This window comes from Notolepis coatsorum, assembly GCF_963971535.1.
Source record: "Notolepis coatsorum genome assembly, chromosome: 9".
Lineage (NCBI taxonomy): Eukaryota > Metazoa > Chordata > Actinopteri > Aulopiformes > Paralepididae > Notolepis > Notolepis coatsorum.
In genome coordinates this window covers 25374697-25387573 of record NC_140173.1, presented here as the reverse complement: position 1 = coordinate 25387573, position 12877 = coordinate 25374697, and the positions used below count along the sequence as shown (strand labels likewise).

General features: G+C 40.2%; 1 protein-coding gene across 1 annotated transcript in view; it reads right to left on the bottom strand.

Annotated features, from left to right (window-relative positions):
* acoxl (acyl-CoA oxidase-like) overlaps positions 1 to 12877 on the bottom strand; it is a 137367-nt gene that overhangs the window by 53669 nt on the left and 70821 nt on the right. The window contains exon 12 of the mRNA XM_084321692.1: positions 10811 to 10964. Coding sequence (XP_084177818.1) covers positions 10811 to 10964 — 154 coding nt within the window. The remainder of the gene's footprint in view (positions 1 to 10810; positions 10965 to 12877) is intronic.

Here is a 12877-nt window from a genome sequence, read left to right as displayed (position 1 = left end):
TACTAGTACTACTACTACAGTACCAATACTACTACAGTACCAATAATACTACAGTACCAATACTACTACTACAGTACCAATACTACTACAGTACTAATACTACTACAGTACTAATACTACTACAGTACTAATACTACTACAGTACCAATACTACTACTACAGTACTAATACTACTACAGTACTAATACTACTACTACAGTACCAATACTACTACAGTACTAATAATACTACAGTACCAATACTACTACTACTACTACAGTACCAATACTACAGTACTAATACTACTACTACAGTACCAATACTACTACAGTACTAATAATACTACAGTACCAATACTACTACTACAGTACTAATACTACTACTACAGTACTAATACTACTACTACAGTACCAATACTACAGTACTAATACTACTACTACAGTACTAATACTACTACAGTACTAATACTACTACAGTACCAATACTACTACAGTACCAATACTACAGTACTAATACTACTACAGTACTAATACTACTACAGTACTAATACTACTACAGTACTAATACTACTACTACTACAGTACTAATACTACTACAGTACTAGTACTACTACTACAGTACCAATACTACTACAGTACCAATAATACTACAGTACCAATACTACTACTACAGTACCAATACTACTACAGTACTAATACTACTACAGTACTAATACTACTACAGTACTAATACTACTACAGTACCAATACTACTACTACAGTACTAATACTACTACAGTACTAATACTACTACTACAGTACCAATACTACTACAGTACTAATAATACTACAGTACCAATACTACTACTACTACAGTACCAATACTACAGTACTAATACTACTACTACAGTACCAATACTACTACAGTACTAATAATACTACAGTACCAATACTACTACTACAGTACTAATACTACTACTACAGTACTAATACTACTACTACAGTACCAATACTACAGTACTAATACTACTACTACAGTACTAATACTACTACAGTACTAATACTACTACAGTACTAATACTACTACAGTACCAATACTACTACAGTACTAATACTACTACAGTACTAATACTACTACAGTACCAATACTACTACAGTACTAATACTACTACAGTACCAATACTACTACAGTACTAATACTACTACAGTACCAATACTACTACAGTACTAATACTACTACTACAGTACCAATACTACTACAGTACTAATACTACTACAGTACTAATACTACTACAGTACCAATACTACTACAGTACCAATACTACTACAGTACCAATACTACTACAGTACTAATACTACTACAGTACTAATACTACTACAGTACCAATACTACTACAGTACTAATACTACTACAGTACTAATACTACTACAGTACCAATACTACTACAGTACCAATACTACTACAGTACTAATACTACTACAGTACCAATACTACTACAGTACTAATACTACTACAGTACCAATACTACTACAGTACCAATACTACTACAGTACTAATACTACTACAGTACTAATACTACCACTACAGTACTAATACTACTACAGTACTAATACTACTACTACAGTACTAATACTACCACTACAGTACTAATACTACCACTACAGTACTAATACTACTACAGTATTAATACTACTACAGTGCTAACACTACTACTATAGTATGAATAATACTACAGTGCCAATAATACTAATACTACCCACTACAGTACCATTCAACCAATTTAAAGGCAGCTATAAACAAGCATGTATGGACAAATATAAGAGAGGAGCTTGAGCAGTAATGTGACCGCTGCCTAATATATATATTTTTGGATTTGTATATAAAACAATATTTTTTTATTTAGTTTTTCATTATTTGTTATATTATTTTTATTTGTATTATAATGTAAAATATTGTAAGGAAGGGGCAGGGTTTGATATGTTTTTTTCCCAATTCCCCTTGTTCCTTCTCGAACACTTATTGAACTGTATGGAAATAGTCTTTGACTATTTACCTTTTTATTTACTTGTTTTATGTTTCCATGTTTGAGACAAATAGAAAATCTAATACTACTACAACAGTGCTAATACTATAGTACTAATACTACTACTATAGTACTAATACTACATTACTAATACTACAACTACATTGCTAATACTATAGTACTAATACTACTACTATAGTACTAATACTACATTACTAATACTACAACTACAGTGCTAATACTATAGTACTAATACTACTACCATAGTACTAATACTACATTACTAATACTACAACTACAGCGCTAATACTATAGTACTAATACTACTACCATAGTACTAATACTACTACCATAGTACTAATACTACATTACTAATACTACAACTACAGTGCTAATTTACTCATCCTCTTCGTCCCGGTTGGGGCATAAGGCCACAATCATACACTGCCACTGAATCCTGTCTCGTGCTCTGGCCTGCGCTTCATCCCAGGAAAGACCCATCTCCTTCAGCTCCATCATCACTGTTCTTCGCCAGGTGTTCTTTGGTCTACCCCTCTTTCTCTTCCCAACTGGGGTCCATCTCAAGGCAACTTCAATACATGGTCGAGCCATCTTAACCTCCGTCTCCTTATCTCAAGGGACATATGCAAGCTGCCTGTCTTCTTATAAAGTTCCTCATTCGAGATTCTATTTGGCCAAAAGATGTTGCAGATCCTACGTAAGCAGCTATTGTGGAAAACGTCAACCTTTCTCATATCACAGTGCTAATACTATAGTACTAATACTACTACCATAGTACTAATACTACATTACTAATACTACAACTACAGTGCTAATACTATAGTACTAATACTACTACCATAGTACTAATACTACTACCATAGTACTAATACTACAACTACAGTGCCAATACTATAGTACTAATACTACATTACTAATACTACATTACTAATACTACAACTACAGTGCTAATACTATAGCACTAATACCACCATAGTACTAATACTACAACTACAGTGCTAATACTATAGTACTAATACTACCATAGTACTAATACTACATTACTAATACTACCATAGTACTAATACTACAACTACAGTGCTAATACTATAGTACTAATACTACCAGAGTACTAATACTACAACTACAGTGCTAATACTATAGTACTAATACTACTATAGTACTAATACTACAACTACAGTGCTAATACTATAGTACTAATACTACTACAGTACTAATACAATCACTACAGTACTAATACAGTACTAATACTACCACTACAATACTAATAACACCACTACAGTACTAATACAGTACTAATACTACCACTACAGCACTAATAATACTAATACAGTACTAATACTACTACTAAAGTACCAATACTACCACTACTGTACTAATACTACTACAGTACCAATACTACCACTACAGTACTAATACTACTAATACAGTACTACTACTACTACTACTACTACTACTACTAAAGTGGTTGGAGTATGAAGAGGCATGTACGGGAGAGGCAGCGCCATGTGAGGACGTGTTTTGGCTGAGCTCCTTACCAGTATTGTCTTTTATGTAAATTAATTCACCAGTTTGATCCTGAAAGTTCATGGAAAGTGTCTGAGAACACCCAACAGAGATATCGAGAACGTTTGCATAGTTTTGTCGCCGCAATACAACCTGCAGCAGATGATGAAGGGTACTCGTCACCAGAATAAAGCCAACATGGAAGCTATGGAGGCTAATGCTACACCGACTGAGAACACGGGGCAAGAGGCTATCCTACAAGCTATTGCGGCGCTGAGGACGGAGCTGCTCGACAAGGGGGAGGCCCAGTCGGTCGAGATTAAGACCCAGGTTGACCATCTCAGGGCGGCAATTAAACAGGCTAATGATAATGCCAACGCCAAAATTGAGGCCATGGGGAAACAGTTTGTAGAACTGGAAACGGCGGTCAACGACCAGTCTGACAGGATCACCGCCTTGGAGCAAGATTTGACCGAGGGTCTGAAAGAACTAGCGACCCAGAAAGCCCGAAATGAGGATTTGGAAGCTCGGTCCCGCCGTTTTAATCTGCGTATAACTGGGATAAAAGAAGGAAGAGAGGACGGGAAGCGACAGTCAGACTATGTCTCTCAGTGCCTGAAAGACGCATTTGGCCTCTCCATACTACCCACTTTGGATTTTGCCCATCGTACCTTTCGCACGAGATCGAGTGGAGAAGACGGCGGCCCACCGAGGACCTTCATCGTCAGATGTCATTACTTCCAAGAGAGGGAGGAAATTCTACGGAGAACCAGACAGCAGGGGAAACAAGTGACCACCGGAGACGGCGACACTATCCGTGCACATCAAGATTTCACGCAAACCGTGGCCAAACAACAGGCCCAGTTTAACGAAGCACGGGGCTTGCTCAGGTCCTGTGAGGGGGTACGCTTTGGTTTGTGGTACCCTGCAGAGCTAAAGATAACTACATCGGATGGCAAATGCACAAGTTTCAAAGATCCCTCAAAGGCAAAGAACTTCATAGAGAATAATTTGCATCCCAAGTAGTGACGGCAAGACGAGACAACATTGGACTTGTTGCGTCGATTTATCGTTTCTTTTCCATAAGGTGCACAACGGACTATAAGCCCAGTGGACAATACAGAAAGACTTACATTTTGTGGACACTTTCTCGCCTTCGACAACTAAAGGTGCGTATCTATATGCTTGCTTAACAGCAAACGGCATTTTATAGGTGCGCACCTGTTGTACTACTATATCGGCCTCCTGGGCTCAGTATAAAGCCGGTGTGTATCTATATGCTTAGTTTGTATTTTCTTTTTCCAATTGAACGCCAGCAAACAGCATTTAGGTGCACACCTGTTGTACTGTTATCTGCTTTTCTGGGTCAGCTAGGAGCTGGCGATATTTTCGTTAATAATACAGACACTGTTTTAATATCTATTTTTGGTTTGGTGTTTTTTCAAATTGAATACCAGCAAACAGCATTTTATAGGTGCACACCTGTTGTACTGCTATATCGGCCTCCCGGGCTCAGTATATAGGCGCTGGCGAGGTTTTCGTTAATACAGACACTGTTTTATATCTAATTTGATTTGTTGTTTTTTTCTTATGGGCCGGGTTAATAATACTGTGTAGATTCCACGGGAATCACGCAGTGAACGACGCCAATAAGGGCGCTTCGACAACCATCTGTATGCTTATTTTGTATTTTCTTTTTCGAATTGAACGCCAGCAAACAGCATTTAGGTGCACACCTGTTGTACTGTTATCTGCTTTTCTGGGTCAGCTAGGAGCTGGTTTTCGTTAATAATACAGACACTGTTTTAATATCTATTTTTGGTTTGGTGTTTTGTCTTATGGGCTGGGTTAATAATACAGACTGTATGTAGACTGTAGATTCCATGGGAATCATGCAGTGATCGACGCCAATGAGAGGACTTTATATTACTTTGCAGTAACTGCTGCTAAACGAAGCACTTTAAGTTAATGTCTCAGCTTCTATTTCTATGCTGTGTTCGTTTTGTGTTATAGGAAGCCCGTTCTGGATGGTATGTCTTGCTGTGCCAGCCAGCCTCATTATAATACAATGGTGTTGCGCTTAGCGAATACGGGATCACTGGTCTGCTTTAATGGCTGTGGCTTTCATTTTTTTTTGTCTTTTTTTCTTTCTATGATATGGTCCGTCTGTGCGAGGTTAAACAGAGCGGGCCATGTCTATGTTATGTGGATACAGTCAGCTCATACTATTGTCACGCTTGCACGTAGCGTTTTATTTTGAAGGACTGTTCCCTATTCCATTCACTTCCGGGATCAAATCAATGAGGCTCTTCACAAGAGGGCATTTCAGGGACTCCAGAGTGCCTTTTTGATATCCATCTATTCTATTCTTGACCATTATTTTCAATGATAGGCACGCCATGCTGCCGTAAATCCAGTGTTTTAATTTTAACGAGGTGTTCCGTTTTGTTTTGTTTCTTTTGTCTACTACAGACGGTAAAAGATTGAGTGTGGTTAGACTGGTTAGTATTATTTCAGTTTTAGTATTACACGGTTCTGGTAAGGCTCAGCCCCACAAGGTAAGCTTTGACATGGTTTTGTCAGAGGAGGAAAGACAAGTAGAGGTTTCTGCAGTCTCTCATTTGGGGAGGGGCCGGCAGGGGGGTTTTGGGATGTTCTGTGTTTTGTGTTCGTATCCTTGTTTTCTTTTGTGTTTCTTGTTCATATCTTTAATGATGCATTGTTTTTATAGAGGGTTACTATCAATTAAATGGCTCTGTGCTTGGGCTGTCTGTGACAAGGAGGTAATTATGTCTTGTTTTACACCACGGTATGGCTGTACCTAATCCTAATAAACTGCGAGGGGCAACTACAAAATTTACAACATGGAACACTAAAGGGATTAATCACCCAGTGAAACGCAGTAAAATATTTGCACACTTATCAAAATTGCAAACAGATGTAGCCTTTTTAACTGAAACACATTTGCTTAATAAGAATCATAATATGCTGAAGAGGGGGGGCTTCTCGCAGATTTTTCATTCCAAATTTGATGCCAAATTCCGTGGTACAGCCATTCTTATTCATAGAGATGTGCAGTTTACACAATCAAAGGTGATATCGGGCAGCGATGGTCGCTATATTCTCGTTCAGGGACACCTGTTTAATATACCGGTGGTACTGGCATGTGTCTACGCTCCCAACTGGGACAATGCTAAATTTTTTCGTGATTCGTTTTCTCTGCTTCCAGACTTGAATAGTCATCATTTGATTTTGGGGAGAGATCTAAATACAGTCCTATATCCCCTGCTGGACAGATCCAGAACAACACCTGGAACATTGAGTAAATCAGCAGAGACTATTAATGCTTTTCTACAGGCATACGGAGTGATTGATGCATGGAGGTACAAACACCCAGGGTCCAGACAATATAGCTTCTTCTCAGCAGCACATCAGTCCTATAGCAGGATTGATCATCTTCTACTCGACAAAAGGCTCCTCCCATTTCTTAAGTCAAGCGATTGTGAGAGTATTGTTATCTCAGATCACGGCCCAGTTACAATGGCACTGGGATGTCCAAATAATGAACCCCCACAACGAATATGGTGGCTGAACTCATGCTTATTGTCGAATGAAAAGTTTGTTGATTTTATTAACTTCCAAATAGATTTTTTCATAGAAACTAACAAACATCCGGACACAAGCCACTGTAACTTCTGGGAAGCGATGAAAGCATACTTGCGGGGCCAGATAATATCTTTTAATGCCGGTCTGAATAAGAGACGCTCAACACGCCTCAATGAACTGACTTCCCTATTAAAAGATATTGACCATAAACACTCAGCCTCACCATCCACTGACCTCTACAAGGAGAGAATTACTCTGCAGACAGAATTTGACAACCTGTCCACTGTGGCAGTGGAGGAGCTTCATCTTAGATCTCGCCAGGAGTTTTATGAACATGGGGAACGAGCCAGCAAATTGCTATGTCACCAGCTAAGACAGTCTGCAGAGGCCGGACGTATTGCAGAGATTGACACTTCAGATGGAATAGCTACAGATCAAAAAATCATCAATAACCAATTTAAGGAGTTCTATGAGACCCTTTACACCTCTGAGAAGAGGAAGGATATACAGATGTCACAGTTTCTCGATGATCTTGATTTGCAGACCTTAAGTGACCAGGATAGGTCTGATCTTGACCGCAATATCTCTGTGGCTGAAATTGATCGAGCTATCAGGAAGATGAAGGGTGGCAATGCCCCAGGGCCGGACGGCTTCCCAATAGAATTTTTTAAAACATTCTCTCTCAAACGAATTCCTATTTTAAAAGATGTATATGCAGAGGCATTGGAACGGGAGTCACTCCCACCCACAATGACTCAGGCCACAATTTCAGTCCTTCTTAAAAAAGGAAAAGACCCTCTGAAGTGTGAATCATATCGGCCAATCAGTTTGCTTTGCTGCGATTATAAGATTTTAACCAAAGTTTTATCCAGTAGACTGGAGTCAGTTATCCATACAGTGGTACACCTGGATCAAACAGGCTTTATTCTGGAGCGTCAGCTCTTTGGTAACATACGTAGGCTGTTCAATATCATATACTCTCCTGAAGCCCCGCCCACAGCAGAGGTTCTGTTATCTCTCAGAAAGCATTTGATCGCATTGAATATGAATATCTTTTCACAACTCTAGAGAGGTTTGGGTTCGGGCCCATTATCCACGCTTGGATTAGGGTCTTGTATGTTTCACCACAGGCCTCGGTCTGAACCAATAAGACTATTTCCAAATACTTTCAGATAGGGAGGGGCACTAGACAGGGTTGCGGATTGAGTCCCTTATTGTTCGATCTCGCCATTGAACCACTGGCGGTCCCTCTGAGGAGTGATGCGGGCCTCGCAGGTATCTCTAGGGGCGGCCAAACACATATACTATCACTTTATGCAGATGACCTGATCCTGTACCTGTCCGATCCCCATGTTTCCATCCCGAAGACACTGGATATTATCTCAAACTTTGGCAAGTTCTCAGGATACAAAATTAACCTCTCTAAGAGCTTGTTGTTTCCGGTTAATGATTTAGCTCGAAAGATGTCGTTCGGGGCATACCCACTGAAGATAATATCTGAGTCTTTCACATACCTGGGAGTGACTGTGACACGCAAGTATAGGGACTTATTTAAGCTAAACCTTAAACCAGTCCTGGATAAGGCTAAACAAGATCTTGCTCGCTGGTCAACACTTCCCCTATCACTAGCCGGCAGGATTAACTCAATCAAGATGACAATTATGCCCAGGTTCCTATTTTTGTTTCAAACAGTGCCCGTCTTTATCCCCAAATCCTTTTTCAAAGAATTAGACACATTTATTACAACCTTTATCTGGAATAAGACCACCCCGCGTATTAGAAGGGCATTCCTGGAAAGACCGAAAGAGGATGGAGGATTAGCACTCCCAAATTTTTTACAATTCTATTGGGCGGCAAACATCCATAAACTGACATATTGGATGGCTGCATCACTTGGGGGAGGCGGAATGGTGTGGGTTGACATGGAACAACACTCCGCCCACCCGGTATCGCTATCCTCACTAGTGTGTGTTCCACTGCCACTCAGTAAAAAGCGCCTCACAAATAACCCCATGGTGATTGGCTCACTCTGTATATGGGCACAGTTTAGGACTCACTTTAAATATAAACAAGCCTCACCCTGTCTCCCAATTGCATCTAATGCACTTTTTACGCCCTCACTCATGGATGCAGCATTCAAAACATGAGCCGGAAAGGGGCTAAAGAAGGTGAAGGACCTGTTTAAAGAAAGGCTGTTTATGTCCTTTGAACAGTTGGTAGGCGGGTATGACATCCCCCGCTATTTTTTTTTTAAGATATTTACAGGTGCGGGGTTTTGTAAAGAAATATTTTGCTTCTTTTCCTGTACTTCAACCAGACAGGTGGCTGGATAAGTGGCTGGAGGGAGACCCAAAACAAAAGAGGATAGTGAGTTCACTATACAGGGATATCCAAGAGATGGCATCCCCATCACTGGACCGTATCAGGGAGTCATGGGGTTAATGATATGGGACTTGAAATCCCTGACGATTCTTGGCAATTGGCAATTAAAAGAATACACTCATCATCTGTCTGCATCAGACATGGATTACTCCAATTCAAGGTATTTCATAGACTACACCTCTCTAAGAGCAGACTTGCCGAGATCTACCCGGATGTGGATCTGACCTGCCCCAGGTGCCATCAGGCTCCAGCCACTCTCTGCCATATGTTCTGGTCATGCCCATCACTATCCCGATTCTGGCTCTCCGTTTTTGAAACATTTTCCTTCATGTGTGACAGGGAGATCAGCCCCAACCACTTGGTTGCAGTTTTTGGAGTGCTCCCTGGCGAAATCAGGGTATCTGTCGCTCAAACAGATGCTGTGGCCTTCTCCTCTTTGTTGGCTAGACGCCTTATCTTGCTTAATTGGAAGTCAGCCATTCCTCCATCACATCGACGCTGGGTCGAAGATGTGATGGCACACCTAAAACTTGAGACTTAAATACTCCACCAGGGGCTCTACCCAGAAATTATTCCAAGTTTGGCAGCCATTTTTGGATTATTTTAATCTAAAATTCCCGGCTGAGGATGCTTAGGCATAGGACGGTGATTTATTAGATAGGCAATTTCTATATGGCAAGTGACAACCTGTATAGGAACAATGCAATTTTCTTTGATTATTATTACTATTTTTATTTTTTATTTTTGTCTACTTTATTTTTCATTTATTTTAGGTATTGTGCGGTTATATGTAGTCATGTATTGTATGTATGTTTGTAAGTATGTATATAATGTTGTTGAACCTTTAAAAAACCAATAAAAACTATTTAAATAATACTACCACTACTGTACTACTACTACTACTACTAATACTACAGTACTAATACTACTACTATAGCAGTACTACTAATACTACAACTACAGCGCCAATACTACTACTACAGTACTAATACTACTACTAAAGTACCAATACTACCACTACTGTACTAATACTACAGTACTACTACTACTACTACAGCGGTACTACTACTACTACTACTACAACTACAGTGCTAATAATACTACTACAGTACTAATACTACTACTAAAGTACTAATACTACCACTACAGTATAGTGTGCTATATAAATAAAATTTAAAAAAATATATTAAATGTATTACTAATACTACCACTACAATACTAATACTAGTCACACTTCAGAGCACACAACCCACCCCTCTCTCTCTCTCTCTCTCTCTCTCACACACACACAACGCACCCCTCACACACACACACCATTCCTCCGGTACACTCCCGACAGTCCTGCAGACACTGGAGGTTTTGCCAGGTGCTGTAGGCTTTGAGTCCGGCCACCAGAGCCTGTAGAGGCCTGCTGCTCTCCAAGGCCACACCTCCACACAGAGCATCATCCACCATGGCTGCTGCAAATCTGAAACATACACACAATAATAACAACAATAATAAATAAATATAGCCACAAGCGGCGATTAACTCTCTCTGCCACTTTGGGAACGGGATATGACTATGTGCTGCTACGTATTAAACCAATGGAGTCGCTCACCTTGTTTGCAGGGCTATAACTATATTCTATTATTATAGCTATGGATGCAATACTATGGCCCATTTGACATCGAGTATCTATCGTTCAAGATGTGAAAAAGGAATAATTTTTCCATCCATACATTCCCGTTTTATACCGTGGTGAATATAAGTATGGTTTTAGAGCGGTTTAGGGTAATTCCTGGGAGGCTAGTAATAGGCCGTGACGCATATTATACTTAATCCATTGGCATTTCGTCCCTATACACGCTACAATAAAAAATTCAAATGCATATGATCGGTATATTATGTTCCATCATGAATGCATGAAAGGGGGGGGGGGTCGTTTCTGATTAATTGATTGTCAATAATGGCATTCGTTAGTACAACAGCATACGCTGATCAGGGCGATGGCTATGAAAACAAGGCACAATCAAGCTGAAATTGACGTTAAAATGCTCTTACCTGTGGCCGGTGAGATTCCAAAAAGAATATTCCAATTATTTGATTGCCATCTGGTAGATCGTATGTCCATTTGGGCCATGACATAACCCACCACAGCATAATGAATCGGGGGTCCCGAAAACTATTCAATGCGATCGGGTAAAGCCCTCGGTCCAGGCTACTAGAAAATTCCGACCGGAAGAATTTCATCAACGCACAGCCACATACAGAGTCTCACAGGGAGTGCAACATCGGCTGCATACCACCAGGTGGCGGTATTGGACTTTTGCGATCTCAGACTCATTCCCTATGGTTACACAGGCTCCCTGGATGGATAACGATTGGAAATAGCGAATAAAAGAAATAACGATCAAATAACGAGAATACTCGTTGTTGGCGTCCAACGATTGGTGGCCAATAACGAGTATACTCGTCATTGGCGGGGAATGAGTTAACGGTTTTCAAGCCAATATTGATAATTGGGATTGGAAAGTAAGTTCACACACACGGTTCAGCAGTGGTATGAAACATGCCTTGCAAGTCTGATTTGTCTTATGCCCTTAACACATTCTGCGCCAGACCCGAGATATCCCGGGTTAACTCGCCATGCGAGATTTCTCGGGTTTTGGTCGTTTTTTTCTTTTATTCAATATTTTTATTCATTCACGGACCTCGGTGTTCCCATAGGGAATCATTCTGAGATTGCCAAAGTGCAATACCAGCCACATCCTGCTAGGTGGCAGTATCGCCCACCCTTTGAAATCTTATATATCACCCTGTGTTACATTTAAACCTCTCCGGGTGCGGAATTTAGACGGAGCCAAGTAAACCGCTTCATCTGACCACTTCGAAACGCATCTAGCACACTCTATCCATAAGTTGTGCCAAATTATGTCCGGGACCAGATGCACATCAATACTGGAAAACGCAATCAGACAATTGGAATAACCCCGATGGTAAGGACTATATGACATCAATTTCACCTTGATCCTACAATGTTTTCATATCGATCCAGCTGATCAGCGTGTATGGTGTTCAAAACTAATGCCGTTACTGGCTATCAAAACATCAAAAAACAACCCCCCCCCCCCCCCTTTCATGCATTCATGATGAAACATAATACCTATTATATACATTTGCTTTGGAAATAATAGCGTGTCCAGTAGGGGTATAACGGTACACAAAAACCACGGTACGGTACGTACCTCGATTTTGAAGTCAAGGTTCGGTACGGTTTTCGGTACAGTGCGGGAAAGTTTGGCTTTCCATGTTCCACTCAGGGGTGATGTAGTGTGCAGTAACTAATTGTACTTGTAGGGCTGTCAACAAATATTCTATATTGACATTAATAATCGACTT